This window comes from Numida meleagris, chromosome 18, assembly GCF_002078875.1.
Source record: "Numida meleagris isolate 19003 breed g44 Domestic line chromosome 18, NumMel1.0, whole genome shotgun sequence".
NCBI lineage: Eukaryota > Metazoa > Chordata > Aves > Galliformes > Numididae > Numida > Numida meleagris.
The window spans coordinates 2,888,858-2,914,087 of NC_034426.1; the positions used below are offsets into that span (position 1 = coordinate 2,888,858).

At 44.2% G+C, this 25,230-nt stretch overlaps 2 protein-coding genes across 3 annotated transcripts in view; one reads left to right on the top strand and one right to left on the bottom strand.

The window, feature by feature from the left end:
- On the bottom strand, positions 108-11,073 carry EIF4H (eukaryotic translation initiation factor 4H). 2 transcript variants are annotated; one of them, XM_021416084.1, is made up of 7 exons: positions 10,885-11,073; positions 5,964-6,145; positions 5,005-5,069; positions 4,799-4,895; positions 4,107-4,172; positions 2,109-2,267; positions 108-1,994 (listed from the first exon to the last, which is right to left on the bottom strand). In XM_021416084.1, the coding sequence occupies exons 1-7, from the start codon at positions 10,941-10,943 to the stop codon at positions 1,858-1,860; spliced, it is 765 nt and encodes a 254-aa protein (XP_021271759.1). In that variant the 5' UTR covers positions 10,944-11,073; the 3' UTR covers positions 108-1,857. The 2 variants fall into 2 exon arrangements, with proteins under 2 accessions (XP_021271759.1, XP_021271760.1); XM_021416085.1 differs by lacking the exon at positions 4,107-4,172 and having other exon boundaries at positions 10,885-11,066.
- MYBBP1A (MYB binding protein 1a) overlaps positions 11,679-25,230 on the top strand; it is a 52,040-nt gene continuing 38,488 nt past the window's right edge. Inside the window, exons 1-16 of the mRNA XM_021416075.1 lie at positions 11,679-11,849; positions 11,929-12,024; positions 13,476-13,559; positions 13,916-13,990; positions 14,114-14,221; positions 14,682-14,872; positions 15,182-15,349; positions 16,747-16,864; positions 19,183-19,472; positions 19,789-19,896; positions 20,505-20,630; positions 21,408-21,614; positions 22,276-22,384; positions 22,790-22,877; positions 23,773-23,924; positions 24,561-24,650. Of these exons, the coding sequence (XP_021271750.1) occupies positions 11,679-11,849; positions 11,929-12,024; positions 13,476-13,559; positions 13,916-13,990; positions 14,114-14,221; positions 14,682-14,872; positions 15,182-15,349; positions 16,747-16,864; positions 19,183-19,472; positions 19,789-19,896; positions 20,505-20,630; positions 21,408-21,614; positions 22,276-22,384; positions 22,790-22,877; positions 23,773-23,924; positions 24,561-24,650 (2,181 nt within the window). The remainder of the gene's footprint in view (positions 11,850-11,928; positions 12,025-13,475; positions 13,560-13,915; positions 13,991-14,113; positions 14,222-14,681; positions 14,873-15,181; positions 15,350-16,746; positions 16,865-19,182; positions 19,473-19,788; positions 19,897-20,504; positions 20,631-21,407; positions 21,615-22,275; positions 22,385-22,789; positions 22,878-23,772; positions 23,925-24,560; positions 24,651-25,230) is intronic.

Here is a 25,230-nt window from a genome sequence, read left to right on the forward strand (position 1 = left end):
CCCTTATTTAGTGTCTGTTGCTTCCAAATTAACACAGTGTTAGAGAACTCTGGAGGGGGAGATGGACACAAGCTGTAGCAGACTCAAATAAAGACCAGTATTAAATATTACTTAATGTTTTTCTTTTATTTAAAAGATCATTCACAAAATACCATATCCATAAATTTATTTTGTTATGAAGCAGAATGTGTCAAGTGTTTGGAATTCTTTTCTTTTTTCTTTTTTTTTTTTGTTTTTTTTTTTTAAACATTTAAAAGTCAACTGCCTTGACTAGAGGTGAAATTTTATATGGGAATTTGTTCTTAAAATCTTTTCCACATTGAAGATGTAAATAGGTCAATTATTGGTTTGGAATACAACCACACAAATGCATGTCTGTCTTAAATTAATTATTAGTGTTAGACAAATGGTTCTTATCTCAGAAGCAGAGTAAGTGAGAGGCAGAAGGAAGGAAAGAGTAGTTCTGTAGGTTGCTGGGACTCTGACATTACAAAAGTAACTTTAGAGAAGAAATTCACTACCAGCAGCGATGCTGGCAGTGAAGCAGCCATGCTTCCAAGAACTCTGGTGTGCTGGTTGTTTGATGTGAAAGCTGTCAGCACTAGTAGTAGGGGGCCCACGTTTCTCATGCATTGGATGTATCCATACGTCAGTGTTATAGATCCAGATGTTGTTTTCAAACATTCATGTGCTCTCTCCCCCTTAGCTCCGGGTTCCCCCTCCCTCCTCCCACACAGAACGGCCGACAATTGCAAGAAACACTTCAAGTTCAGAGAGATGCAGCAATTAGAGATGCTATTCACCCAGACTTCTACATGAAGAGAATCTACAGCGTAACTATTTCTAATCTGCCCATTTTAATGGTATCGTGAAAGCAGAGGTCTTAAAACTGTACGCCACTGGGCAAAGAAATACAGGGGATAATGGCAATTACATACTGCATGGCAAAGTATATACTCCTTAAAGAAAAATAAAAAAGTCAATTTTACCTGTAGAAACTTCATTTAAAAATTTACCAAACATGTAAAACCCAAAGAAATGTAAGCAGAAAGAGCCAGTGAGCAGCTGTGCTCCAGCAGGCACAGTTTTGCAGCACTAACCTCGAGCTCAGAAGCGTAGTATCATACCATTTTGAAGTCTACAAAAGCCAATCAGCAGCACTCTGCTGGCAGGTGCTCTATCTGTACTGATTCCACCTATTTGCCAGGCTTGTCAGCCAACTTTATTTGCAGCTATTGATGCTTCCTGGTAACCTGTGAGAAAGGGCAGCTACCTCCTTAGTTTTATAAGGGGCTCTGCTGTATACAACTACTCACCGATTATTCTAAATGGTATTTCACCACATGGTTAGAACTGTAAGTTATTCTGTTCAACTCATCTGGACTCTCCAGTTTTCCTCTTCAGAGCCACAGCAATACAGAACAAGACATGCAGGTCAGAAGAGGAGCACTGAGGAAGTAAAAGGAAGCGATACAGGGTAATAACTAAGTCTAACCTGCGCTTCTAAAGAAAAATAAACCCAGAAAGGAGGAAGTGAAGCAGCACCTTTGTCCATAGACCTCCACACTCGTGGAAGCAGCCACACCGCCTTATCTACTGGCAACTGTGCTGCTTGGAAGGAAACAGAAGAGGAAACTCAGCACAAAGCAGGCACTAGATACAGCAAAGCCAAGAACATACTAAAAACCACTTGTTAACAGCTGACATGCATTCACAAGCTCTGTGTTTTCGGTTTCAAAGAGGACAAATGCCAGATGGCAGGAATGGTAAACTGCAGGGTTGACATTCCAGCAGAGCTAGTCACTCTGTACTGTCTTGCGTTTTCTCCCGCCTCCCCATTCCCTCTCAACACCAAGCTCAGTCGTGCTCCTTTACTACTTCCTCTCGGGGCTTGGCTCCACCAAAGATAGCAGAATTTGGGTTGGCTACTTGATTGAGGGGAGTACCAACTGTTCGAGGTTTGAGCTGAAGTCGGGGCCGCTGCGCTCTTTCCTCTGAAAGAAAGAACAGTAAGGTTTTAAGATTCATCTGTCAAGGGTAGCAGCTTTAACCCGATAAAGAACATCACAGTCATTCTTAAAGGAAGACTGTGTGACAGGTGAGCTTACCTTCTGTTGGCTCTCTGAAGTCCATGGAAGATCCACGAAGGGGAGGCCCATCTCGGAAGCGACCAGTGCCACCACTTCCCATTGAGGCACCCGGTGGTCGTCGGTCTCCAGGGCGAGTCCCTCTACCCCGGCCTCCCAAGAAATCATCGTCTTTGAATCCTGAAGAAGGAAGATGGTGAATTTAAAGGGCACATTTCACAATACTCTTAATCTAGATTTTTACTTGGATGACTGGAAAGCCTTGCAAGTCGCTGTTGCCAGTCCAAGATGATGCACTGAGAGCCTTTGTAGACAGATTGCTTCACAGATTTCTAACATATTCTGGAAGAGTCACAAGATTCCGTATGAAACCAAGCACACTATGCCAAGTTCAGAACCTGATTTATTCACCTAGAGGCTCAGTCTTACTCAGCCTTTGAGAGCAGGTCATCAAGCAATGTTAAAATATGAGCCTCAACTTTAACTTCAGATGGTTAATACCATAAGGTGAATTCAGAGATAACACTAGAAGTACCCTGAGTACTGCTGTAGCCAGAAGATCACACTGGTCACGACCTTAGCATGAAACCTGCAGAAATAGAGCAAATGGGAAAAGAACCAGGGAGTAGTGAAACTCCATAGCTTTTCACATATACTATAAACTGGCCAGGCATTTACTACACTACTGAAAGAGCTGGGAGAAAAAAAAGCAATTCAGACAAATACAAAACTGACCACATTTCTTCAGTCTGTGTATCAAAACGCACCAAAAACTGCCTGTCACTCACTGGACTTCCATTTCACACCACTAACTATCCAGGCATACTCCTCTACTCCTCCATCTGCATTCAACGGGAGGAAGATATTTCAATCTAGTAAAATATCAAAGAGGAATTGAATCAGTTTTTCTGAAGCTGCCTGGAAAGTCTGTTCCCATCCGAATGTTTCCTTTTCTATTTAGCATTTGGTAGAGTTGCAGGACTGTCCTCTACTTCAGTGCCAAACAGCATTTTTAAAGACTTGATCCAGTGCAATAGAATCTGAGAAAAGGTTCTGTAACAACTAAGACCTAATTGCTGAGCTTCTGGCACACAAATCAGTCATCCAAATGAAACATATCTGTATTTGAAGAAGCTGCCAGAAAAGGTATAAGGCTATGAAGGGTGTGACACCAGAATGCTTAGCTACAAAAGCAGGTTAAGCACAGCACTGCAGCAAGCTTATTCTCTCCAGCATCATGCTTCAGTTCCATGCTAGTGGCAATGGTGTGCTTTGTCACCGCTCCTTCTGCTTTGTCCATTCCACTCACGCAGAGACCAGACACTGCAACACTGCACTTGCCAACATACCCCCATCAGAAAATGGACCAAACCCACAATTTCAGAGGACAAAAGCGTAGGTGTTAATGTCACCTTGGATACTAATAACTAGAAACTAACTGGAAGTCAAAAACAAACACAGTGGCTCCATCACTACCTTCTAACTCAGCAAATTCAGTCATTTGCTGCAACTTGCAGTACTATAACAGACCTAACTTTTAGGAATGTTCTGCATGCAAACATACTTTGGAACTCTAACACACCTTTGGAGACGTCAGTTGTTTCAGGAATATGCACATGACATTACATCTTAAGAGGTTAAAGCCTCTGCTCTGAGAGAGTACAGCACCAATATCAGTTTTTCCACATGACCCGTCTGTTTCTGCTACTATTAACAAAATGTACTTAGGCTCATGCTGGAGAAACACAGTGCTTAAAACCTTGACACCACAGACAACATTCAAAGAAGTGTTCTGTCACTTAAATCATTTCATAAAAATTTAAAATTAAGACCGTTTCCTCTGTTACAAAGCCATTCAAGTTCCCCCTTTAAGAATCCCACTGTAGCCATAGCACATCCAGAGCTGGCACACAGTAGATTGAGTCAAAACAGAAATGGGGACGAATGTAGCTGACATGGAAGTGAGAACATTTCAGTGCCTTTTAGGCTGCCTATCTGTATAAGTGTTAATACTGATACCAGAACCGAAGTCATCTCTGGAATCCCATCCACCTCCTCTGGATTCTCGGGAACCTCCTCCCATTCCTAGGAAAAAAGCCACAATTGTGTTCAGGTCTAAAGCTGTGGGAAAGACTGATCAAGGGGACACCAAACCTAAGTCCAGTCCTTCAATATCCAGTGCCATGCTGCTGGAAACTCTTCATTTCAGGACTGCCAAGTTCCATTGGAAAGGAACAAAAGATTAGCTTATATTAACCAAAAATATGTGGTCAGAAAAGCTTCTCCAACATACATTATACGAAAAACTTCAGTGAATTTAGTTTTATCAACAGAAAAGCCTGCTCTGACGTGAGATATTGCTTACTCACTTTCTTATGATGTAAGAAAATAGTAGCAGATCAGACTCTTGGACTTATGATTGTCCTCTGCAAGACACTGTACATTGCTAGGGGTATTGGTCTCACTTCCTGGGTTAGGAGTGACAACACGTTCAGCTCTTGGACACAAAGCACATCTATTCCAGGCATTTCAGGAGCGGCAGCAGCTATGTTTAAGAAGACGCATACAAACTTTCTTTCCTGCATAGTCTTCATGTTGATTTGTGTGCCTTGCATGCATTAGTTCACACCCAAAGTCATAACTACAATAGCTATATTTAACAAGCATATATCAGTGTATAATACTGCTATATTTAGGAAAATAGAAGTCACCTCTGTCATCAGGTCCGCCTTTTCTGAAACCAAAGCCACCTTTATCCTGTTTTCTGCCTTCTGCTATGTCCACTCGGAGTGATCTGTCACCCAAAAGCTGTTAAATAAAGAGGAGAATCTCTTCAGAGTTTGCTAGGTGGGCTGCCAAGAAGTCTGAGACTTGTGCTCATCTCTCCATTTCACAAATGAATTGGAAATATACTTACTGCACCATCATATGTAAGAGCTTCCTTGAGTGACTCCACTTCATCAAACTCTACGTAACAAAATCCTGTAAGAAGAACCTCACAAGTTAACACCAGCATTTTAGAACGCATTTATAAGAAGCTTCTCTTCCTGTCTGTCTCCCTTCTCTTTCAGCTATGAGCTAGGATAAGTGCAAGATGTACATGACTTAAATCTAACATCATTAAAGATGAACACATTTATAATTTATACCTATGGTTATTAACAGTTGGGACAGCTCCCGCAGCAGAACTCCGCACGGACACTACACAATGCTAGGAGTCTGACAGCTTCCTTCCCTATATGTTCTCATGACAGATTAAGTTTGACTTGTCAATATTCAGCAAAGCAGCTGTCTAAAGTTCTATTTGTTATTAGCATCTTTAAACAAGAAGCTGAGGTACCTGCTGGCCAGCAGCCTGATTCCATCACATCACTTAGAGAATTCACTATTCCTTTTCTGAGGCTCCCTGCATTAAGCCTTTTTCCCCCTAACGAAGTAACTTAGAGATATGCTCCCTTTCCAGAAGTTACTTCCAATGCAAATACGATTTACTTTAACACAACCATGTGAATAACTTACCTAACTGCTTTTCCTTCCTATTGACTAAAAAGGCAAAGCAACAGGAATCTTCTGAGCTAAAGGAACATCTAACTACTCAAAACTTAAGACCATCCATCTTAGGTGGGTCAGACACTTCAGTTTTATTACAATTCATAAAAAAACCAAACAAGGCTTGAGAGTCTTTCATGGCGAGGCAAACATTGACTTATTCATTGGTGGAAGACCTCACATAAGTCAACATGGAAGAACAAGCATACATCAAACTAACCGTGCTTCACAGCGGAGACTGAAATTAGCCATTAAAATGATTTTAAAAGCAGATCATTTTCTCCTATCAGTTAGCAGTCTAAAACTGAAACATTCCTGAACGCTCACCTTTAAATTTGTCTGTTTCCTTGTCTCTGACTAGTCGTACACTCCTTACACTGAGATCCTTGAAGATCGCATCTATGTCTCCTTGGACAGTGTTGAAGGGTAGGTTTCCCACATAGGCTGTGAAGGGGGGCTCTGTGGGCAGCTCTTTCTGTTTGCGTGAACCAAGGCCACCACCACGAGACCTGTTGGAAAAGCACAGTCCATTTCTGAACGTGACGGCCAACACAGCCAGCAGTGCAGTATAATGCCTCAGTGCTGATTAACTTTCCGGGAGTGGATTTTCCCCCAGCTTCTGTCAGTGGCCCTTTATCTGTGCCAGCCGCCTCCACAACAGTCCTGCTAACTGCTTTATAGCATTACTTGATCAGTACTCCAGTGGGAAAAGAAATGCAGACGACCTTTAAATACAAGTGAAGCCAGTAATGGAGAGATGAATGAACTTCTTCCCTGTATCACAAGCCACTAAGCATGTAGAGCTAGCTATACTGCTCACTACTCTAAAAAACCGCAGGCTAGATTTTAAGAATATTCATAGCAATAAAGAAATACTTGCAAGGCACAGGCAAATCCTGACACTTATGTGCAAAAAACGCATTGAATCAAATGCGTATTATCAATTCCACAATCCACAATAGTTTAAACATCTTCTTTTGGTCCTGAAAAGTTACTGCAGGAATCAGCTGTCAGACACCTACAGGGTACCTGGTCTGAAACACACACTGAACAGTTTAGTTGAGCAAGGCATTCTAAAATCAGAAAAAACAACTGAAGTGGTACTTGGATGCTTCCTTCTTCCTTTGTTGTTGATGAATAAGGCAGAAGAAAACAAAGTTGTCTTTTCCCATCCTTTTTAAGTCTCAGTTAAATCTATCAGCATTGGCTGCTGAGGAACTAGAGAAGCGCCAGCTGAATTCTTCACTGTATTAATGTAACACACCTGTGTTAATCTCCCATATGGTCTAAGCATGTAAAGATATCTTTGATCTCTATTACAGAGAGCAAAGGCCCTTAATGCACAGCTCCTGGATTTCTTGACTACAGGATGCCCCAGTCAATGGTGCAATACCATTTGCTTTGCCTAAGCAGATTTTGAGTTATCTGAGCTAGCTACCTATGACTCTGCCCATGCTCTCCTCTTTAATACCTTGCTTGTACTGGATTTTGTTCATGCCCGCTCCCTTTCCAGGATGGTCACTGTGCATTTAAAAGGACGCTGGAACACCAAGTGTATTAAACCAGGATTTGCTAGGATGACAAGGACTAATTAGATTTCTGCAGAGGGTCAAATATTTTGATCCTTATTATTCTGGCTAGTTGTAAGCAGCCAAAAATCCAGAGGGCAAGCAACGTACTTGTCCACCTTTTCTCCCTTCTTCATTCCAGAATAAATATTTTATTGCAAATGAATGACATAATGCTGAAATCCTGGATCAGATTCCTTAACTCCTGCAAGGTAAGCCTGTCCTTTGTGCCTGTTCGTGGTAACAGGCAGGAGTTGACAGCAACAATATCAGCGTGTTGCTGTACATACTTGAGTCGAAACCTACGTGTCTTTAATTAGTGTCTACCCAGGTTCATATTTAAGCATTTCTGACGCTATCCCATATCTGCCTTCTCTTGTTAACAAGCCAGTCAAAAACATACCCAAGAAGCAAGGCTTCTATATTTGGGTGCTATGAACATATAGCAAAATTAACTTCAGTCACATGACTGAGCTTTAAGAAAGAACTCAAGAACGTAGAGCTGCTCTAAGGAATTCAGAAACACGCAGAATAATGTTGCAGGTCTTCATCCTTTACTTTCATCCGTGAGTTTACAGCTATTAAAACGCCATACATTTAATTTACAGCCAAAAGTCTTAATTTTTAAATCCCACCATCACATCAAAACTGCTTAGGCCGATTTTAAAAAGCAGCTTTCCTCCCCTTTGTGCACTCTCACCATGTTTACTTGGCTGTCAATCATCTGGCTCAGCGAGCTAATTCATCTGAGAACACATCCTAACCATGAATCCTCAGCCCTACCCACAAGGTGAGCCAGCCAGCTGCAAGAAGGCAACGTGCCAGTGCAGGAAGGAGAGCATGAGCTTTCAACAGCTATCTCCACTTAGAAAGCGGAATTAACATGAAATTGTTCTAGTAAGGCCTCAGTTATCAAATAACTATACATTTGGTATTGTAGACCATCTGAAGAGCACCACTGGTCATAAAGAAGGTTTCAAACAGCTTCCTACAAGGTTCAGGTACAGCCCTAAGTGTTTTTGCAACACTAGAAGAACTGTTCCTAAGCTCTGCTGCATTTTTTCAACATTGAAACAGTGAAAATAAATAAGGCTGAATCCAGTAACCAGATGAGACCGAACCAATGTGCTCTTAGTTTGTAACAAAATACCACAATAAGTCAGCTATAATTAAAAATACTCCTGAACGAGGTGACCCGGCTCATACCTAAGTATTCAAAACTTATCTGCACTTCCCACTCAGTGTAACTTTTGCTGAGACACAGTTAGGTAATAATTATGTCATCTTCACAGGAGAATTGGGTATCTATATTTTTTTCCAGAAAGCCAAAGAAGGAAGGCTGCTCCTAGCAAGGGCAGGAAGAGCGTCGCTATAATCTGGTTACTTTTTGGTGGATGGAGTCAGATGACCTCATAAGGCCAAACTGGAGTGAAGGAGCAACCAAGCCATGATTCTGAAGCTACTCCTGCACAGTTTTGTTGTTCATTTCAGAAAAATCTGTCAAAAAAAAAAATCAAACAAGGAACATTTTGGAAAGCTGTTATTTAATATCTATAGTTCTGTATTTATCTTTTTGCCGAACACACAGCCAACAGAATAACTGGGTTCCAACTTCACCATTTTCCAGAGACACTGTAAGACTCAGCATGTTCATTAGGTCTCCAGACTATCACTCTAAACACGTAGCAAAATTGGAATGGATTTTGGTGTCAAAACACTGACAAGAAAGCTTTACACCTTTGTTATTTGCGTTAACAGTACGCCTTCTGTCTGAAATGCAGTAACTTGCACACCATAGTATCATGCTTTACCACCACACATCTCAAGTACAACAAAATCCCACCTCACCGAGCCACAGACATCTTCTGTCGCTCTTCCAGTGCGATTTTGAGCAATATGAGAACAGAGCAGATGTCTTAGGGATGTCAGAGTTTGTCGGGAACTGCCACTTCATATCTGTCACGCTGGTATCTCACGTTAACTCTCCCCCTAGACCAATGGTTATGCAAAATGCAGCTTTGACAAACTCCATCTCAACTGAGTTCACCCTGTTCCTGCAGACCTAGAGACCTCAGCAACAAGGAGTCAAAAAGGATTCTTGAACCAGAACCTTCAAGAGTAACAGTTATGTTATCACTACGCTACACATTACAAGACCTCGTACAAAGCAGAGGGAGCTGTTACAATCTGAAATACTGAATCAGGTGCCAGAAACTTACCAGGGACATCTGCAGAGGCACCTACTAATCAGTTCAACTTTGATTCAGTAAAGTATGCGTCTGAGTCTTGCCCGAGAGCAAGTTTAAGTACTCTCTTCAAGAAATCTGAATATGAAAGTAACATTTTAATTTTAGTTTTATTACTCCATGTTACACGCCTACAGTGACAAGGGCAGACTCTACAGCAAGATCCAAATTAGTTATGAGTGTCAAGTGCCACTTTAGGCTGTCATTGTCAAAGCAGAATTCTAAGTGGCTGCATCATCTGTTTGCTCTGGGATGTCTTCCCTTTAGACAAAGGATATATACGCGCAGAAAAACTAATTCAGAAAGTTTAAGTACTGTTTTTTCTAAGTACAAATAAACTCGCTCCTGTTCCAGTCTCAGCAGTACTTCCTGCTATCTGAACAGCCAAAGAAATGAAACTGATTTATTCCTTTAAGCATAGAGGAGGATATGAACACTGTTGCTTAGAAAGCATCTCTTGAAAAACTAAACTATAAACACAGCATACTCATTAAGATCTGCTTGCAAAGAGTTCATTTCACAGTTTTATGCCTACTGTTTTAATTCAGTGCAGACTAACTTGCATTGCACCACCCTTTGAGAAGTTGACTACCTGGGTTTCCGAACCTGATTTAAGGCAAACTTCAAAATTACCAGCTATCGCTTTCGTAGCCCACTTTCCCCATCCTCCAACACATGCAACTGCCAGCAAAGACGAGCTCCATTCCTAAGGATCAGTGATTTCGAGTCACACTCGGGACTCAGGATAACGCGGGCGGGAGGCTCACGGCGCTGACCCGAGCACCCCTCCGCCCCAGCAGTCCCACCCCGCCACGGGCATCACAGCGCCGCCCGCTCCCGAAGCCGTAGCTCTCCCCGCCGCCGGGTCACGGCCTCCCGTCCTCCTCGAATCCCTCGTTCGCGGGAAGCTCCGTCCCCCCTGCAGGAGCTCCTCACGGCCCGCCTTGGCTCTGGCCCAGCACCTCCCTATATTCCAATCCGCCCCAACCCCCTCCCGCCCCTCACTCGCCTCCGGGCCGGCGGGAACGCAGCGCCACGCACCTCGTCCTCCCGCTCCTTCCCGGAGCGAAGCTCCAGAGCCGTCAGACCCCAAACCTCGCGGAACTCATCCGCCGAACGACGGAACTGCCCCCACCCCTCCCGGCCCCCGCGGCCTCACAAAGCGCGCCCCGGCGGGCTCAGCCCCCCCCCACCCGTGCTGGGAAACGAGAGGGGCCGGCGAGCTCCCCAGAAGCTGCGTTCCCCGTCCCTCTCCCTTCTCGCCCGCCATTGCACGGGGCAGGGGCCAGGCTAGGCCCGGCCGGGCCGCGCCCCCTCCTCGCCAGGCCGAAGGGAACGGAGCGCCCTTCCCCGCTTCCTTCCCCGCTCCGCGGGGTGCCCGCGGCGTTCCCCAGCGGCCCAGGCCCCTGCTGTGCCCCTCGGCGCCGCGCTCACCCCCGGCCGCCGCCGAAGCTGCTGTAGGCCCGATCGTCGTAAGGATCGAAATCCGCCATCGCCACCTCAGCCTCCACCCCGTGCGAGCGTGACAGGACCGCGCCCGTAGGACCCCGCGCCGCTTATATACGGCGGCGCGCGCGCCAGGGCTGCCCCTGCTGGTGCCTGCCTGCAGAGCCGCGCCGTGCAGGGCTGCCCGCAACGCTGCCTGCCGGGAAATCCCAGCGCCGCCGTCACAGGCGGACCCGGCGGCACTGCGCCTTTGTGCCGTGCCGTGCCGTGCCGCGGTTCCGAGCGCTCCGCGGGAGCTCGCGTGTCGCGAGCTGTCGGTACACAGTCAAAAACACGCGGGTGACTATAAATAAACGAGTTCACGTCGGGCTGTTTGTTTGTGCGTTTGTGGGGCTCTGAGTGCTTCAGGGGCCTAACGGCGCCTCACGGAACCGGGATCCTCCATCTCCCCGAGTCGGCGCACGGACGATGCCGCGGGACCAAATCTGACTCACGAGGGCACAACGGGAGCGGCGGCGGCATCATCCCTCAGCCCTCGGTGAGGGGAGGTCCGGGATCAGCTTTCCCCTCCGCTCCACAGGGAGACGTTCCCTCAGGGGCGGCCGAGACCGCACCTCGGCGGAGAGAACATGGCGCCGGGGGCGCGCGGCTGAGGCGAGGCTCGGAGCGGAGCGCGGCGCTCAGGGAAGGGCCGGCCGCCCCACGCCCGCTCCGTCCCCGCTGCCCCGGAAGAGGCGGGGCGGGCAGCGCACGGCGGCGGCCCCACGTGCAGAGGCGGCGGCATGGCGGAGCGGGAGGCTCGGCCGGGCGGGGGGGTGCCGGCAGACCCGCGCGGGGTGCTGCGGAAAGGCCGCGCCTTCCTCGATCTTTTCTGGGACATCGCCAAACCCGAGCAGGAGGTGCGGCTGGCGGCCACCGAAAACCTCCTGCGGCACCTGAGGGACGGCGGGAAGGTGAGGAGATGGGGCCGGCAAGGCTCCGACCCCGCTCGGGTGTCCGGGGCAGCGATGTCACCGCCTGGCTCTCTTTCAGGACGACGAGCTGAAGTACACCCTCAAGCGCCTGGTGGAAGGGCTGGGAGCCACCCGCGAGGCCGCTCGGCCCGGCTTCAGCTTGGCTCTGGCGCAGGTCAGTGCATTGGAATCACGGTAGAATACTTTTATCTTTTGCCTCAGAAGATGCAAGGACAATTTCCTCGGGTTCCACATGTATTGTTTTAAAAAGCTGCTCGCTGTGGCCTAATAAGCAATGGAAATTTCGCAGAGGGGATGAAAGTGAGTCAGAGGCCTCAGCGATGAAGCTGATGGTGAAAAATAGGGAAGCAGTAGGAGGGCATTCGACCACCCTAGACACCCCTGAGCATGCCCAAAGAGACATTAGCACATGTCTATGAGTCCATGAAAAGGAACGAATATGTGGAATATGTATGCCAGTGTTCTGCGTATGTATGTCTGAACTGTTTAAATGCAGAACCTGAACTCTGAGAGGGCACGCTTGCTTGTCAAGTTGCCCCGAGCGCATCATGAGGAATAAAGGCACGCTGCCTTCTAACACCACACTGGAGTTAGAGAGTTTTCTTCCTGGATTTTGGATGTCACTTCCAGAGCTGAGCCCTCACCCAGCCCACATGATTCTTGGAGCCCCTTTTTGCTCTGGTTGTAGGGAGCACCCGTCTGCCACCCCTGGTATGCGGATGCTGGGGAAGGCTCTTACAGGCTCGTATAGGAAAACTGCACAGCTTCACGTGGTGCCAGTTGGTTTTTAAAGCAATACGGTTACTAAGCTGTATTCAGAGAAGGACGAGGAAGCTGTGAAGGGTCTGGAGCACATTTTTATGGGAGCAGCTTCGGAAACTGGGATTGTTTGGAAGAGGAAGCTCAGTAGAGAGAGATCTCATCACTCTCCCTGAAAGGAGATTGCCACGAGACGGGGGTCAGCCTCTGCTGCCGGGTGTCAGCGACAGGACGAGAGGTGATGGCCTTGAGTTGTGCTAGGGGAAGGTCGGGTTGGATATTAGGAGAAATTTCTTAGAAAGAGCAGTGATGCACTGGCACAGGCTGCCCAGGGAGGTGGTTGGGTCACTGTCCTTGGAGGTGTTGAAAAGCCGTGGGGATGTGGCACTGAGGGACGTGGTCAGTGGGTGTGGTGGTGCGGGGTTGGCATTTGGACTTGGTGATCTCAGTAGTCTTTTTGAATGTTTTTATTTCTCAGTGCTGTTTAAGTCTATAATTATAACACTACGAGTTCCTGCAGCTGAGATCCCCAATGGGATGTGACCCCATTGCACCGAACAAGCTGGTGATACAGAAGAGCCTGTTTTCTTCCCAGCTAGGTCAGGGCGTTGCTGAAAAGTTTTGTTGCTTCTGTTACAGGGTCATATCATTGCAGCAAAATGCCTTTGTTATTAGTCCTGCTATGTCTGCACTAGTTCTAATTCTCATGTTTTAATGTTCTAATTGTGCTCTATTCTACCCTAATAAAGTAGCACATCTGATGTTCAGCACTGTTTTGGCTGAACTTGTTAAATCTTCATAGAATGCAAGAGTTGCCCAGCTGAGCTGTCTCATCCATCTCCTCAGGTTTTGCAGGCTTTTGAGGAAATCCCGGTGTGCAGTGTCCTGGAACAGATAAAAGAAAAGCATAATCTGGAAAAAGTGAAAAAGGTGAGTTTTCTTATAGCAGCACCGGCCAGCAGTGAGTTGTTCTCTGTTCTTTGGGAGTTTGGAGCCTGGATAGTGTGGCTTTGGGGTTCTTGCAATGAAAATAACTGAAATATTTCTGAAAACTGAAAACTGATGGCATTGTTTTAACTGACATTTGGCCATGTGACAGAGAGGTATATCAATCACAGTCACTCTTAAACATGGTGCTGGAGGTTGTTTTTTGGTATCTTCATCTGGCAGGATATTCTAGACTAGATCTTCCAGCCACCTTGTTCCACTGATCAGAGTTGTAGCTGAATGTGAGATCTAAACTCTCAGGGGGTTGGATTTTTATTCCACTATTCTTTCATTTTCAGAAACTTGTAAGAAATGCTGCTTTTGGAAACTTCTTTGGAGTTATGGCTCTGTTTCAATCTGGCCGGCTTGTCAAGGTAACATTATCATTGTTATTTTTGTTGTTTGTCAGCAGTGGTTCTAGGTCTGTCTGAAATAGAGAGAGGATGTAGAGAGAAGGGCTGCATGCCCTCGCTTTTTGAGTTGTCTTTCTTTTCTAGGACCAGAAAGCTCTGCTGGAGAGTATCCAGCTTCTGCAGCAGCTGGCACATCACCAAACACACCTCAGAGATCTCCCTAGCAAAACTCTTGTTGATATTCTATCAGAGGTATAGCCACAGCGTGTGGTGGATGGGAGGAGGGAAGGCTTTGCTTTGGGGACTGCTTTTTCATTACTTTGTTCATAGTTGGACGTTGAGGGAGGGTTATGGAAGAGTAAGTTTAAACGGTGGGAGCTATTTTCTAAATTGTCTGTGAGCAGATGCTTTTATTCTGGGAAGGATGCTCTGATTTACTTTGGTCTGATTCCATCATGGACAAACCCGTGTCTACTGACAACATACTGTCCTGTTCCATGTAGTTCAGTACCTGAGGGACTGTATGGCAATGCCAGATAAAAATTGGTTAGTTTTGGTTGCATCACCATGAAGACTAGTTGTAAAGTTTTGGAACACTGCAGGCTTTTAATAAAATGCCGTGCAATGCAGGTGTTTTGATGTACTACACAGCAGGTTAGTAAAATGCCCTCAGATGTTTCTCACGTGCTCTCTAACCTTCCTTTCTGTCTAGGTTCCTGAAACTGTGTTTGAGGAGGTGCTGTTTGGCATCTTGCAAGCTGATCTGACTTCAGCCTTCAAGTCTCCGGAGAACCTGCACCTTCTACTTGTGGGCATGCAGAAGTTCCCTGGTGTTCTGAAACCTAAAAAGCTAAAGAAGCTGTTTGGCTCACCTACTATAGTAAATGAAGAAAATATCCCCAGGTAAATTGGTAAATGAGCACCATTAAATGCAACATTCTTGGTCTCTTGGCTATCTGTGAGAGAAATACAACTTTCCCTCTGACACCTGCCTGGATGTACTACTAAGAATGGTTTCTAACATTCTATGGTCTGTTAGGGGTTAGGTGCTAGCAGCTATGCAGGTTATTAAATTATAGTTCTGACATTTTTCCTGAGATGTTCTGCCTATGGAGATTAGGAAATGTTCTGCATTGTTCAGCAGGATGAATTTGGCCTTCAGCAATCCCCTTGCAGGCTTGATCTCTCATAGTATGCTCTTGCTTCTTTTAGGCTTGTAGAGCTTCTGGAAAGTGCTGCCAAGTCAGAGAAGAAGGACAAGAAATTGCCCAGTGTAGGGCTTGATTTGCTACAAGTTTCATTGAGGGAAGGTGCCTTTGAACTGTTCTGGAAAGAAGCTGTGGAGAATGGACTATTCAAGGAGAAATCAGGACCTGTGAGGTTTGTTTTAACGTGCAGTATTTGTTGCTTTCCTTATTATCCTTCTGTTTCTTGCCTCAGTCTTTCTGCTGCCCTGTTTTGGGATGGAACATATGGTTTCTGATGAACAATGTGAAACATTTTATTATTTAGATATTGACGAGAAAACTTTTAGGAAGCCTAAATCCACAAATTATCAGTAAGATTTCTGTTAGAATTACGACATGTAACCAATCTGGGTTTAAATTTATCTAGGACAGCACATGAAGGTGATGCACCTCATCAGACATAAAGGTGTCTTAAAAGGGTGTCAATAGCTTGCTCTGCAAGGCTTGCCAGAGGAATTGTACCTTTCCTTTCTCTCTAAGCAGTTGAGCTGTTTTGCTGCTCTCTCACAAAGTAGCTGTTCTGTTGGCATGTCTTAAGGATGATTTCGTTGTATGCAAACACTGGTTCTGGAATTTCTATCTAATACTGCCAAATTCGTGCTTTGTGGGATGGGCTGCATTAAAATGCCTGAATATTATTGGGCTCCTTTGGTTTGGGTTCTGACACAGTCTGTATTTTAGTAGGATGTGACAGGGGTTGAAGTCATAACAGTAGCTGTTTCAGCTCCTTTTCCAAGTCTAATATGAGGTCTTTGTAGGATTTTTAAGTTATCTCCTGAGACTCATGCTGTATAAAAATAGTGCAAAATCCTCAATACAGATCTGTGAGCATTTTAGGGGTGCATAATTTAATTTGGACCGTAGCAAGACAGTCTGTGGACAGGTTTAAATCTCTGTTAGATTTAAAGGTTTGAAAGTTGTAGAGATGCACTTACATATAAATGTGCATTTTAACACATTACATAAATATCACAGTGAAAGGAAACCATTTTCCCAGCCTTGGCAGTTTATGTCTTGCATTATTTGACTTGAACTGGCATCTATGTAAATCTGAAGATAGCCTTTGTATGCTCAGAAGTGTTGCATCTTTTAGCCTGACTTCCTGCAGAAATGAGGCTAATGCTGTCTATCTATAACAATTCTTGAGCACATTGGCCGAAAAAAACATTGATCCAATTTGACAGCAAGTTGCAAAAACAAGGAAGTTTTTGTTAGTCCTGTGGAAATAGATACCTGGGGAGGAGTGGACCAGCAAGTGGATAGAGGAAGGGACTGCTGGTGAGGCCGCATCTTTTTCTAGGCAGCAGAGGACATGGTATAGGGAGAGATCTTAAAGCTGTGCTAGCCAGAAGGGACGTTTTCAGCAGTCGGATTTTTGAACACTGGATCTATGTAGAATCCATGTGTTTTTGACTTCAGTCTTTGTGCATGGTCCATGCAGCCTGCCCCCATCACTTATTCTGACTTACCTTCCTCTGTGGCGTTGTGACTTTGGCTCTACTTGAGAGAATCTTCTTTGTTTCTGCTCAGTTACATGTGCTTCCGGCTGCTGGGCAGTGCTCTCCCGTTGTTGTCTCTGGATCAGCTGCAGATGGTTCTCAAAGGGAGGGTGATGCAGCACTATGGAGAACACGTTGTAACCACTCAGGTAGGTCTTCTGAGAGTACATGTGTTCAGGGATAAAGACGCTGTCCTGAGCAGAACTTCCCCCCAGCCTCTGTCCACCTTTCTAATCTTCTCGTATTAAAAAAAAATAAGTTATGTGATTTAGATCTTGGACTCCTACTAAAAGCAGGGTTATTGCATGATGGCTGTTTGCAGTGGGCTGAGTGAGGCCGTGTTTGATTGTTAGTGCCTGTTTGTGTATTGCTATTCATACTGATGTTAAGGAGTTTGGAATTGTTCACTGCTGGCCAGCTGCTTTCATTGATGTTGTCAAGAAAGCTCTAACTATGAGGGAAGCAGAGGAAGGGCAGCCCTCAGCATGTTGACAATGTCATCTGTCATCCTTTGACAGATCATCCTTTTGATTTTGCTTATCTAGAAGCTCCTTTTTGTCTGTCATTGTGCTGGGTGTTGCGTGAGCATTTCAGAGCAAAGACAAAAAAGGACAACACAGCTTTTGTGCATTTTAGTGCTTGTTTCATTGAGCACATCTTTAGCTCAGATTTTATATAGAAATTGGATTTTGGAACTCCTCTTCCTCCTTCCTACTTATGAATCAAGCAAACAACACATCTCTACTATAAAGGGAGGAAGAATAGAAGGAGAGTAATGAGCTTTAACTTGGCTTTTCATGCTAACGCAGTCCTAAACATTCTCAGTGGACCCGAAAATCATTGCCCTCTCTTGGGAGAGATTGGACTTGGTAGTCTTTCTAGTCTTTCTGTTCTGGTATTAAAGCAACAGTAGATGTGTGTTTTTGCTCTGAAAATAGTGATTACCATGGTGCCTCCATATATGGACCAATTTTCTCCGGGGTTTCTCCGCTGACTTAGTTGTTCTCTTGTGTCTTGCTTTTTTTCTGTTCTTCTCTGTGCATCAAAAGATTTGTTAATGTCATTTCTGCCTGAAACATACAAATCTTCTGAAGATGTCTGTCTGACTGTATGCAAAGAGAAAACCTTGGTTTTGTTGATGAGGAAGTGGAAAAGATCTTAGTTTTATTTTGTTTGTTTTGTTTCCTTCCTTTATGCAGGTTGCTTGTTTTGAAAAGCGAATGGTGTAATACTGTAAATTTGTACTGAATTCATGGTGAATTCTTGGAGATGGAACTAGATAAAGCTTGAGTGGTAGTGATTGACAGTTATCTTAGTGAATCTGCTTTTTTTTTTTTTAGACAAGGGAGCAAATGCACTCCATTTGCTTTTGTTGAGAAATGATGAAACTCCCGCTGTGAGTTATTAGCCTGTTTGCAGCAGAATCTCTTGGCTTTTTTACTCCCAGCTTTCACACTGATAGACAGATATGGAGGCTTTGAATACAAGGAAAGCAGGACCTTGCTAAATTGTGCTTTGTGTGAGATGTCTTGTTGGAATATTTATGTTATGGGTGGGTGGATTTGTAGTTAATTAGAAATCTATAGAGCCTTTATTTTAAAACCAGCGTTCCCTAAACTTTCATTACTGTTCCTGCTCCTGCCAGGTTACTGTATTGATTATGATACAATAGCAGACAAGTTGTTTTATTCATTTACGAAAGTTACATTGCGTTTTTGGAACGAAGCCACAGCTTGCCCTCTTCAGGGTTTTGCCAGTTACACTTCTGTTTTTTCCAGACCAAAAGTGAAGGTAATAATCACTGTGGGTGGTGAAAAGTCATGGCAAAATGGGATGTGTGGTGAGATGTGTCCTGGTGGTCTGCATGCTGTTGCATGTCTGCCAGCCATATGCATTGCAGATCAGCGCAGCACTAATAGGCCTTAGCACAAAACAGCTACACTTCAGGCCATGTTTTTTAGGTTATGCTGGTAATTCTTCCTTCTTCAGAATGCCTCAACACTCCTGAGACATCAGGGAGAGAAGGTGGGATTTGTCCTGTGTGCTGTAGCCCGCCAGGCTCCAGGACTGCTAGATGAGGCCAGAAATGATGTGGGAGAATTTCTGAATCGAGGGAAAGTGTAAGGCAGATGACATGAGAAACATCCTGAATCCGTCCCCGTGAAATAGAATTGAGTATCCTGAGGGCTTAGCTGCAGTGACCTGCATGTGGTCTGGCCTGCTGAAGCTTGACTGGTTGGGAAAGTGCAAACCGAAGGGCTGAGGTACATGCCAGGTTTCTTTGGTTGTTTATGGTGATTCCTTTTACATGAAGTGAAATCAATGACCTGCTGTATCCCTTATGAAAGTGTTCGGGCATGTGGCTTTAATTTACTTATTGCAGTCAAATCTGTACAGCGATTTGTTCTCCTAATGACATGCAGACTCAGTGTGCTGTTCCCAACCTGCTTGCTTGACTATTTTTCAGCTTCCAGACCGATTTAAGTTTGCTCCAGAGATGGAAGCATATGTAGACAAATTTCTGAGCAGCTGTGATGATCCGGAGAGGCAGCTAGCAGTGATGATCGGCTTCTCTACTCTCACCAATCAAGGCTACCCAGTGGTACCCAGCGTTTGGAGGGTAGTTAGACACCTGCAGCCAGTGGCATTGCAGAAATACATTGACTGGCTCAAAGACATGTTCCTCAAGCCAGACTTGGACTGTTGTTTAGACTTCTCAACTAACCGGCAAAAGCAGAACCAGGAAAATAAAAACATGTGAGTGTGTTTGTGATGCGTCCTTTCATTCTGTTTCGTGGTTAGAGTAGCTACTAATGCAGTTCTTGAAACAATTCTGGTGAGCTGTAATCCCTTGGTGGGATAAATTGATTGTTGCATAGTAAAAAGCAAGCTTGGGAAGATTGTACCTCTTCTTATGTATCTGTTGCTTCTTACCACATAATCTACTTCACCATTCTTAATGTAAACCCTCTAACGAACTGAAAGTCACCTCTTGCTGTGTTGGGTTGCGTGGTTTGTGTTTACTTCCTTGTGGTGTTCAAGCTATTGATTGTGTTCCCTTCCCTATTGAAAGAGCACAACATAAGATTGCTCGACTGAGGAAATGGATCATCCACCGACTTATGAGCATTGTTGAAAGTCCAGTGAAGAAAGAAGAGAACCTTGTGATGGACATTTCCAGGTGAGAATGATTTAAAGACTGAATGCAACATGTGCTTGGAATAATTCTTATCTCTACAGCAGCAGTCCAAGTAAGCCGTTCCCACGGTGCAAGGCAGATTGATGCAGAAATATTCCATAATTAGTCATTTAGAAGATTGGGTTCTGTTTTTAAAATGTGTTCTGCAAACTTGGACAAGCTCTTGTCATAAGTAGTTCAGGCCCTTATAATCAACTCAGTCACGTTTGTTTCCAGTAAATTTTATGTTCCTTCCTCTTTAGACTCTTTGGAGATGTCACTTCTAATCCTTGTGTCAGATTTTAGTGAGTATTTATCTTTCAGTTTGAGTCTTGGAGGATATAACCCAAATGTGACAGTCTGAGTATTGTACTGTGTGGCCTCAAATGTTGACACTTCACTTCTGTGAAATCATGAGCATCCTTTTTTCTTCTTTACCCTGTGTACATGGAGGAAAGGGTTTTAATGCAGAGTGGTATTTTTCAGCATTTAAACGTCCTTAAAAAATATCATGTGTGCTGTGTTTTATTTGGTTTTGTGCAGATGGACTGGTTTTGCTCTGCTTTGACCAAACTGGCTCTTATTTTTTTTTCTCATTTTGTCCATTCTAGGTTTTGTTTCTTCCACGCGTTCTTTGAGACTAAGAAAAAGACTTCCCAAATTCCTGAGACAAATGCCCCTATGTCAGAACCCCTAGATGAACAAGCTCACTCACTGGCAGCAAACTATTTCTTTGGGTAAGAGTTTTACATGTGTGCTCTATGTTTGGAACTTTTTCATCTTTCCTGACGATAAAACACCATGATCACCATGCAAATGGCAGAACAAGACGTGTGCTGCAATTGGAGTGTTTTTTGTTTGACCCTAGGCCTAGAAAATGGCTTTTTTTTTTTTTTTAAGGAGATCCTATCTGAATGCCCCAAAGATCCTAGGCTTCTTTTCCAATAAAAACATTTTTTTTTGCGTTGCATTGCATTGAGTATGTGTGTGATAGTCAGGTAGGCAGTTGAACTCGGAATGCTTTTTCTCATGTGGTTTCTGTTGCCTCTGTTGCAAACTAGAAGGAGTAAAGAGAGAGGTGATGGGTCACATAGGTTGCTGTTGGCTTTCTGTCTGGTCTGTGTGTGAGCTGCTGATGAATCCATATACTAAGGAAGACTGAGTTAGAGCAATAAAACAGGCATGGAATAACAGACACTCTCAAGTGATTGCCCAGGCTGATGCTATGACCTCAGTAGAGGGAAAGTAAAGAACACAATGGGACAAAGAACTGGAAACAGCTGGGAGCAAGAATAATAGGCAGTGTACAGCGTCCTCGGGGGCACCAAGACAATGAGGTGTACGTTACTGTGCTTGGATACATGCATGGGTTGAAACTTAGGCCCCATGAATCTGGGCAGAAATGAGTGACGAGCTCTGGGGCAGGTGCTTTGTCTGGAGGCAGGATTCTGGTAAGTATGGAGAAGGTCATCTTAGCCATCTGATGGTAACGTGCTGGCTGTTTTTCTTTGCAGGTTGCTTCAGACTTTAAATACCTTGACTGTTTTGGGGGATACAGCTGAGGCAGCAGCCTTGAGGGAGAAGCACATCCATGGTGTGACTGCTGATGGGAAGCTGTGGATCTTTCATCTTGTTGAGTTTGCCAATGAGCTGCTCTCCAGCGAGAAGTATGTCAAAGCTGTGAAACCTTTTACCAAGGAACAGAGAGATGCCTGGGAGAGGTGAGAAATTTGGGAAGCTGTGTGCTGGGATCATGGGATGAGGAAGATAAAAAAAAGCCTTGGTCTTAGTCTTTGGGCCAGCAGAAGTTTTTGACTGTATTCACTTGTCCTCCTCCTTTTGCTCTGACTGCTGCAGCAGAACTGTTTCACAGGCAGTAGCAGTTCTGTTTCTTCCCCTTTACTATCCTGCACCTGGTACTTGGGTTTCAGGATGCCTTCCTGTTTCTCATCACCCAGTTCCTTCTTATTCTGTGTCTTAACAGTGTGTAAGTGGCTCTGTCCTTTGCTATTTTCACTCACAGTCCCTCTTCCAAACATGTTAGCAACTCTGCTAAGCTGTTCTCCTAAGTATGCCTGTTCAGACTTCCCACTGACTCTTTCCTGATGCTCTTTTCTGAGCGTTGGTTCCCATAAGAGTCTTTGTTTTGGCTATAGTATTAGGAATGTAGCCTGTGTTCAAGTGCAGAGGTTTTATAAGCCACGCAGAGGTTGAGATGCAGTTGCTGGATTAAGATTGTGTATTGCATGTATGTCCAATATCAGCAAATTAAAAGTTGAATATAGAAGGTATTTTTGTAGATTTTGTTGTGATTTTAGTCTGATCATAAGGGAGGATTTGCTGTTTTAATTGTGAAAGACTCAAAAGGATTTATTTCTTCAGAACGCTTCAGTCTGTGAAGAACCTGCAAAAGAAGAAAAGTAAATCAGACAGTGCCAAACTCTTTGCTTTTCAGCAACTTCTGCTTTTAATGGCCATTCATCTTTTCAAGGTAAGCTCTCTGAAGCATATGTGAGTAGTGCAAAATGTGTTGATAGCAGGGCATCCTGAACACCCAGCTGGAGAATTTCCTTGTACTCAGAGACCCACTCTTTCACCGCCTCTGACTTCTAAAAATGGGAAACTGAGAGTTAATAAACTGATTCTTACACTATCTGTAGACATCAAACTTCAGGGGCAAAGCTTGGCCCAAGCACTGGTTTTGCTATTGATTTGTTGCTGTGTGAAGTAATTTCTACTTTGTTTCGTATTTTCTTCTGTAGAGGGGTTGTAGGAGCTGATTTTAATACTTGTACTCTATAGAGAGATCCTTAGATTTGGGATGTATTCCTTCTGCTGCTGTTCATATTGGGGAATTCATAAACTGAGTGTTTACTGTCTGCATGTGGTCAAACAGAATCCATCTGAAACAATGGATCTTCTGAGTGACCTTCTGAACTGCACAGAGAGGGCGTTCAGCAAGGAACCTAAGAAGAAAAAGACTGGTGAGTCCTTTCTGCAGAAAGAAATTGAATGGGATTGTTAAAGGCCCGTCAAAAGACAGAAAATGGAGGTTCTGCATTAGCGAATCACTCTGAATGCATCATTCCTGGTTTTGACACACTTTTTCCCAGGAAAATCCCCCCTCCTTCATTCTTTCCTCATCTTTCCAAATCTCTTGTCCCACCTTGCCATCCACATCCTCAGTTGGTGGTGTTCCTATGTGTCCTTACAGAGTCGGTGGGCTTCAGAGCTTGTTGTTCAGATGTGCAGCATCCAACAGAGTTCACTGATTTTGAGTCCTTGTTCTGTGCTGCCCAAGACTTTGCTGAACACAGCAGGCAAGCCTGAAAGTTGCTACTTCAAGAGCACAAGTCCTGGACTGTCTGAATGTGTGCTGTGTGCAGCCAAAGCCTTTTTGCAGCTTTAGCCTGGTCTCACTTCGGGCCTGTGGAAATAGGTTGAGATTTGACCAGGAAAGAACCCGTCTTATACTTATGACTTTGTCTCAAAGTATGATCTTATTCTTCTCCTTAAATCCCGATGTAAGTTAGTGGGTCACAGAACAAAAGCCATTATTTTTGGTGACTTGGTTGTACGAAGATAAGGATTTCCAATCTTTCAGACTGATGGACCACTCTCAAACCTCTTTTCATGGGCTGCTGTGACTACTGATTTCATTGGAAACACTATGAAATCATATAGTTAGGCTAACTAGCTGCTGCTGATTGCTTTATTGTGGTCAAGTAGATAGCTCATGACGTGCAGAAATGCTAATCTAAGTAATGATTAAATCAATTGTAGGTTTTGTTACTTGTTGAGGCTTTGCAGTCACCTAGAAACTTTCAGGTACATTTCTCCTTATGGTTAGTTGTCTTTCCATTGTTTGTTCCTGTGCAGACAACGCAGAGCCAGAATGGGTTGAGGTGATTGTGGAAATCCTTCTCTCCCTCCTTGCCCAGCCCAGCCTGCTCATACGTCGAATCTCCAACAGCGTGTTTGGACGGATATGTCCTAACCTGACCAAGAAGGGCCTGCAGCTGATCCTGGATGTAAGTCTTGTCCCTGACAGATAGAGAGGTGTGTCTCTATTTTGGGATTAAATAAAAGCCTCCTTGATTTTAAAAATGTCTGTCAGATGTGTGCTGCTGAATTTTAAAAGCAGCTCGTGGACAATTTCTTTGTGGGAGCACGTGGTCTAATTTTAGGCTACATTCCTTAATAGTTTTGGGCTGAGGAAATTCTCGTTGCATTTTGTATAGCTGGTACATTTTCTATGTGAGTGTCAAAGGTAACTTTCTTTTTTCTTTTCTAGAAAGATTAAGCATAGAGGTACTAAAAATAACTGACACTGAAAATTTGAATTGGTCACACCACTGAGTAAGGTGGTGTCTTCTGAAAGTAGTGTATAGATTGCAGGGGTAGCTGTCAAGTACTTGAGATGACGAACCTAATACTTAATTTGTAACAAATCGAATGTATGATCTGTCTCCAACCTCTGCACTTCTTTTGCTACTTATATAAAGAACTTAATAATTAACATGGCATTAAAAGTCAGAAAGTTGCATGCCCTTACTTACTGTGTCATCACAGCTTTCTTTATGAGCTGAAATTCCTGTCTGTTGTGCACACAAAGGCATTAAAGCAAAGCACTGAAAAAAAGGAAAACCAGTCCCTGTTTTCTGCAGGTTCTTGACCCGTACCAAGATCAGGATGAAGAAAGTGCTGTTGTTGTGGTGGAAGAATCAGAGAAGAAGATCAAGTCTGCACAGGACACGGTAATTGACGTGGCATTGCTTGTGCCTGACAATTTTCAGACCATCAACATTTAAAAATAACATTTCTGCTGATTCGCTGTAACAGATGTAACTGCATTTCTCTGTCTTGAATGAAATGGCTTGGGCTCTATTGGGATTTATTTTAAATGTGCAACACACAAATGGTTTGCTGGAAGTGCACATTTATTAGTCTCTTGGGCTTGAAGGAAAATGCTGTTGTGGGTATGGCTGTTTGAATAGGTGAGAATTCCTGAGAAGAAATGCCTGCATCCTGAGATTAGCACAGGCCTCTCTGCAGCCACGGATGGAATCATGGTTGTGATGCACGATCATCTGAATGCAAGATCTTGGGCTCTAAGAACTGCAGATATTCAGGTCACAAAGCATTATTAAGTATTAGCAGAAATGGAATTCAGATGAGGGCTGTTACTTCAGTTCTTCCTTAGAAGCTTCTTTTTTAAGACACATTCAGTGTGACAGAGAAGTAAGTCTATGTTATATCCTGCTCTTGGCTCTTGTGAGGGCCTGATACCTGTTGTTATCTGAGGGCTGCAGGCAAGACAGCGGGCTGAGGGTGGGC

Coding starts and splice junctions, on each gene's coding strand:
- EIF4H (XM_021416084.1), bottom strand. CDS start 10,943: ATGGCGGATTTCGATCCTTACGACGATCGGGCCTACAGCAGCTTCGGC. Junction 5,070..5,963: donor GGAAACAGACAAATTTAAAG/GTGAGCGTTCAG, acceptor TTCTTCTTACAG/GATTTTGTTACGTAGAGTTT. Junction 1,995..2,108: donor CTTCAGAGAGCCAACAGAAG/GTAAGCTCACCT, acceptor TCTTTCTTTCAG/AGGAAAGAGCGCAGCGGCCC.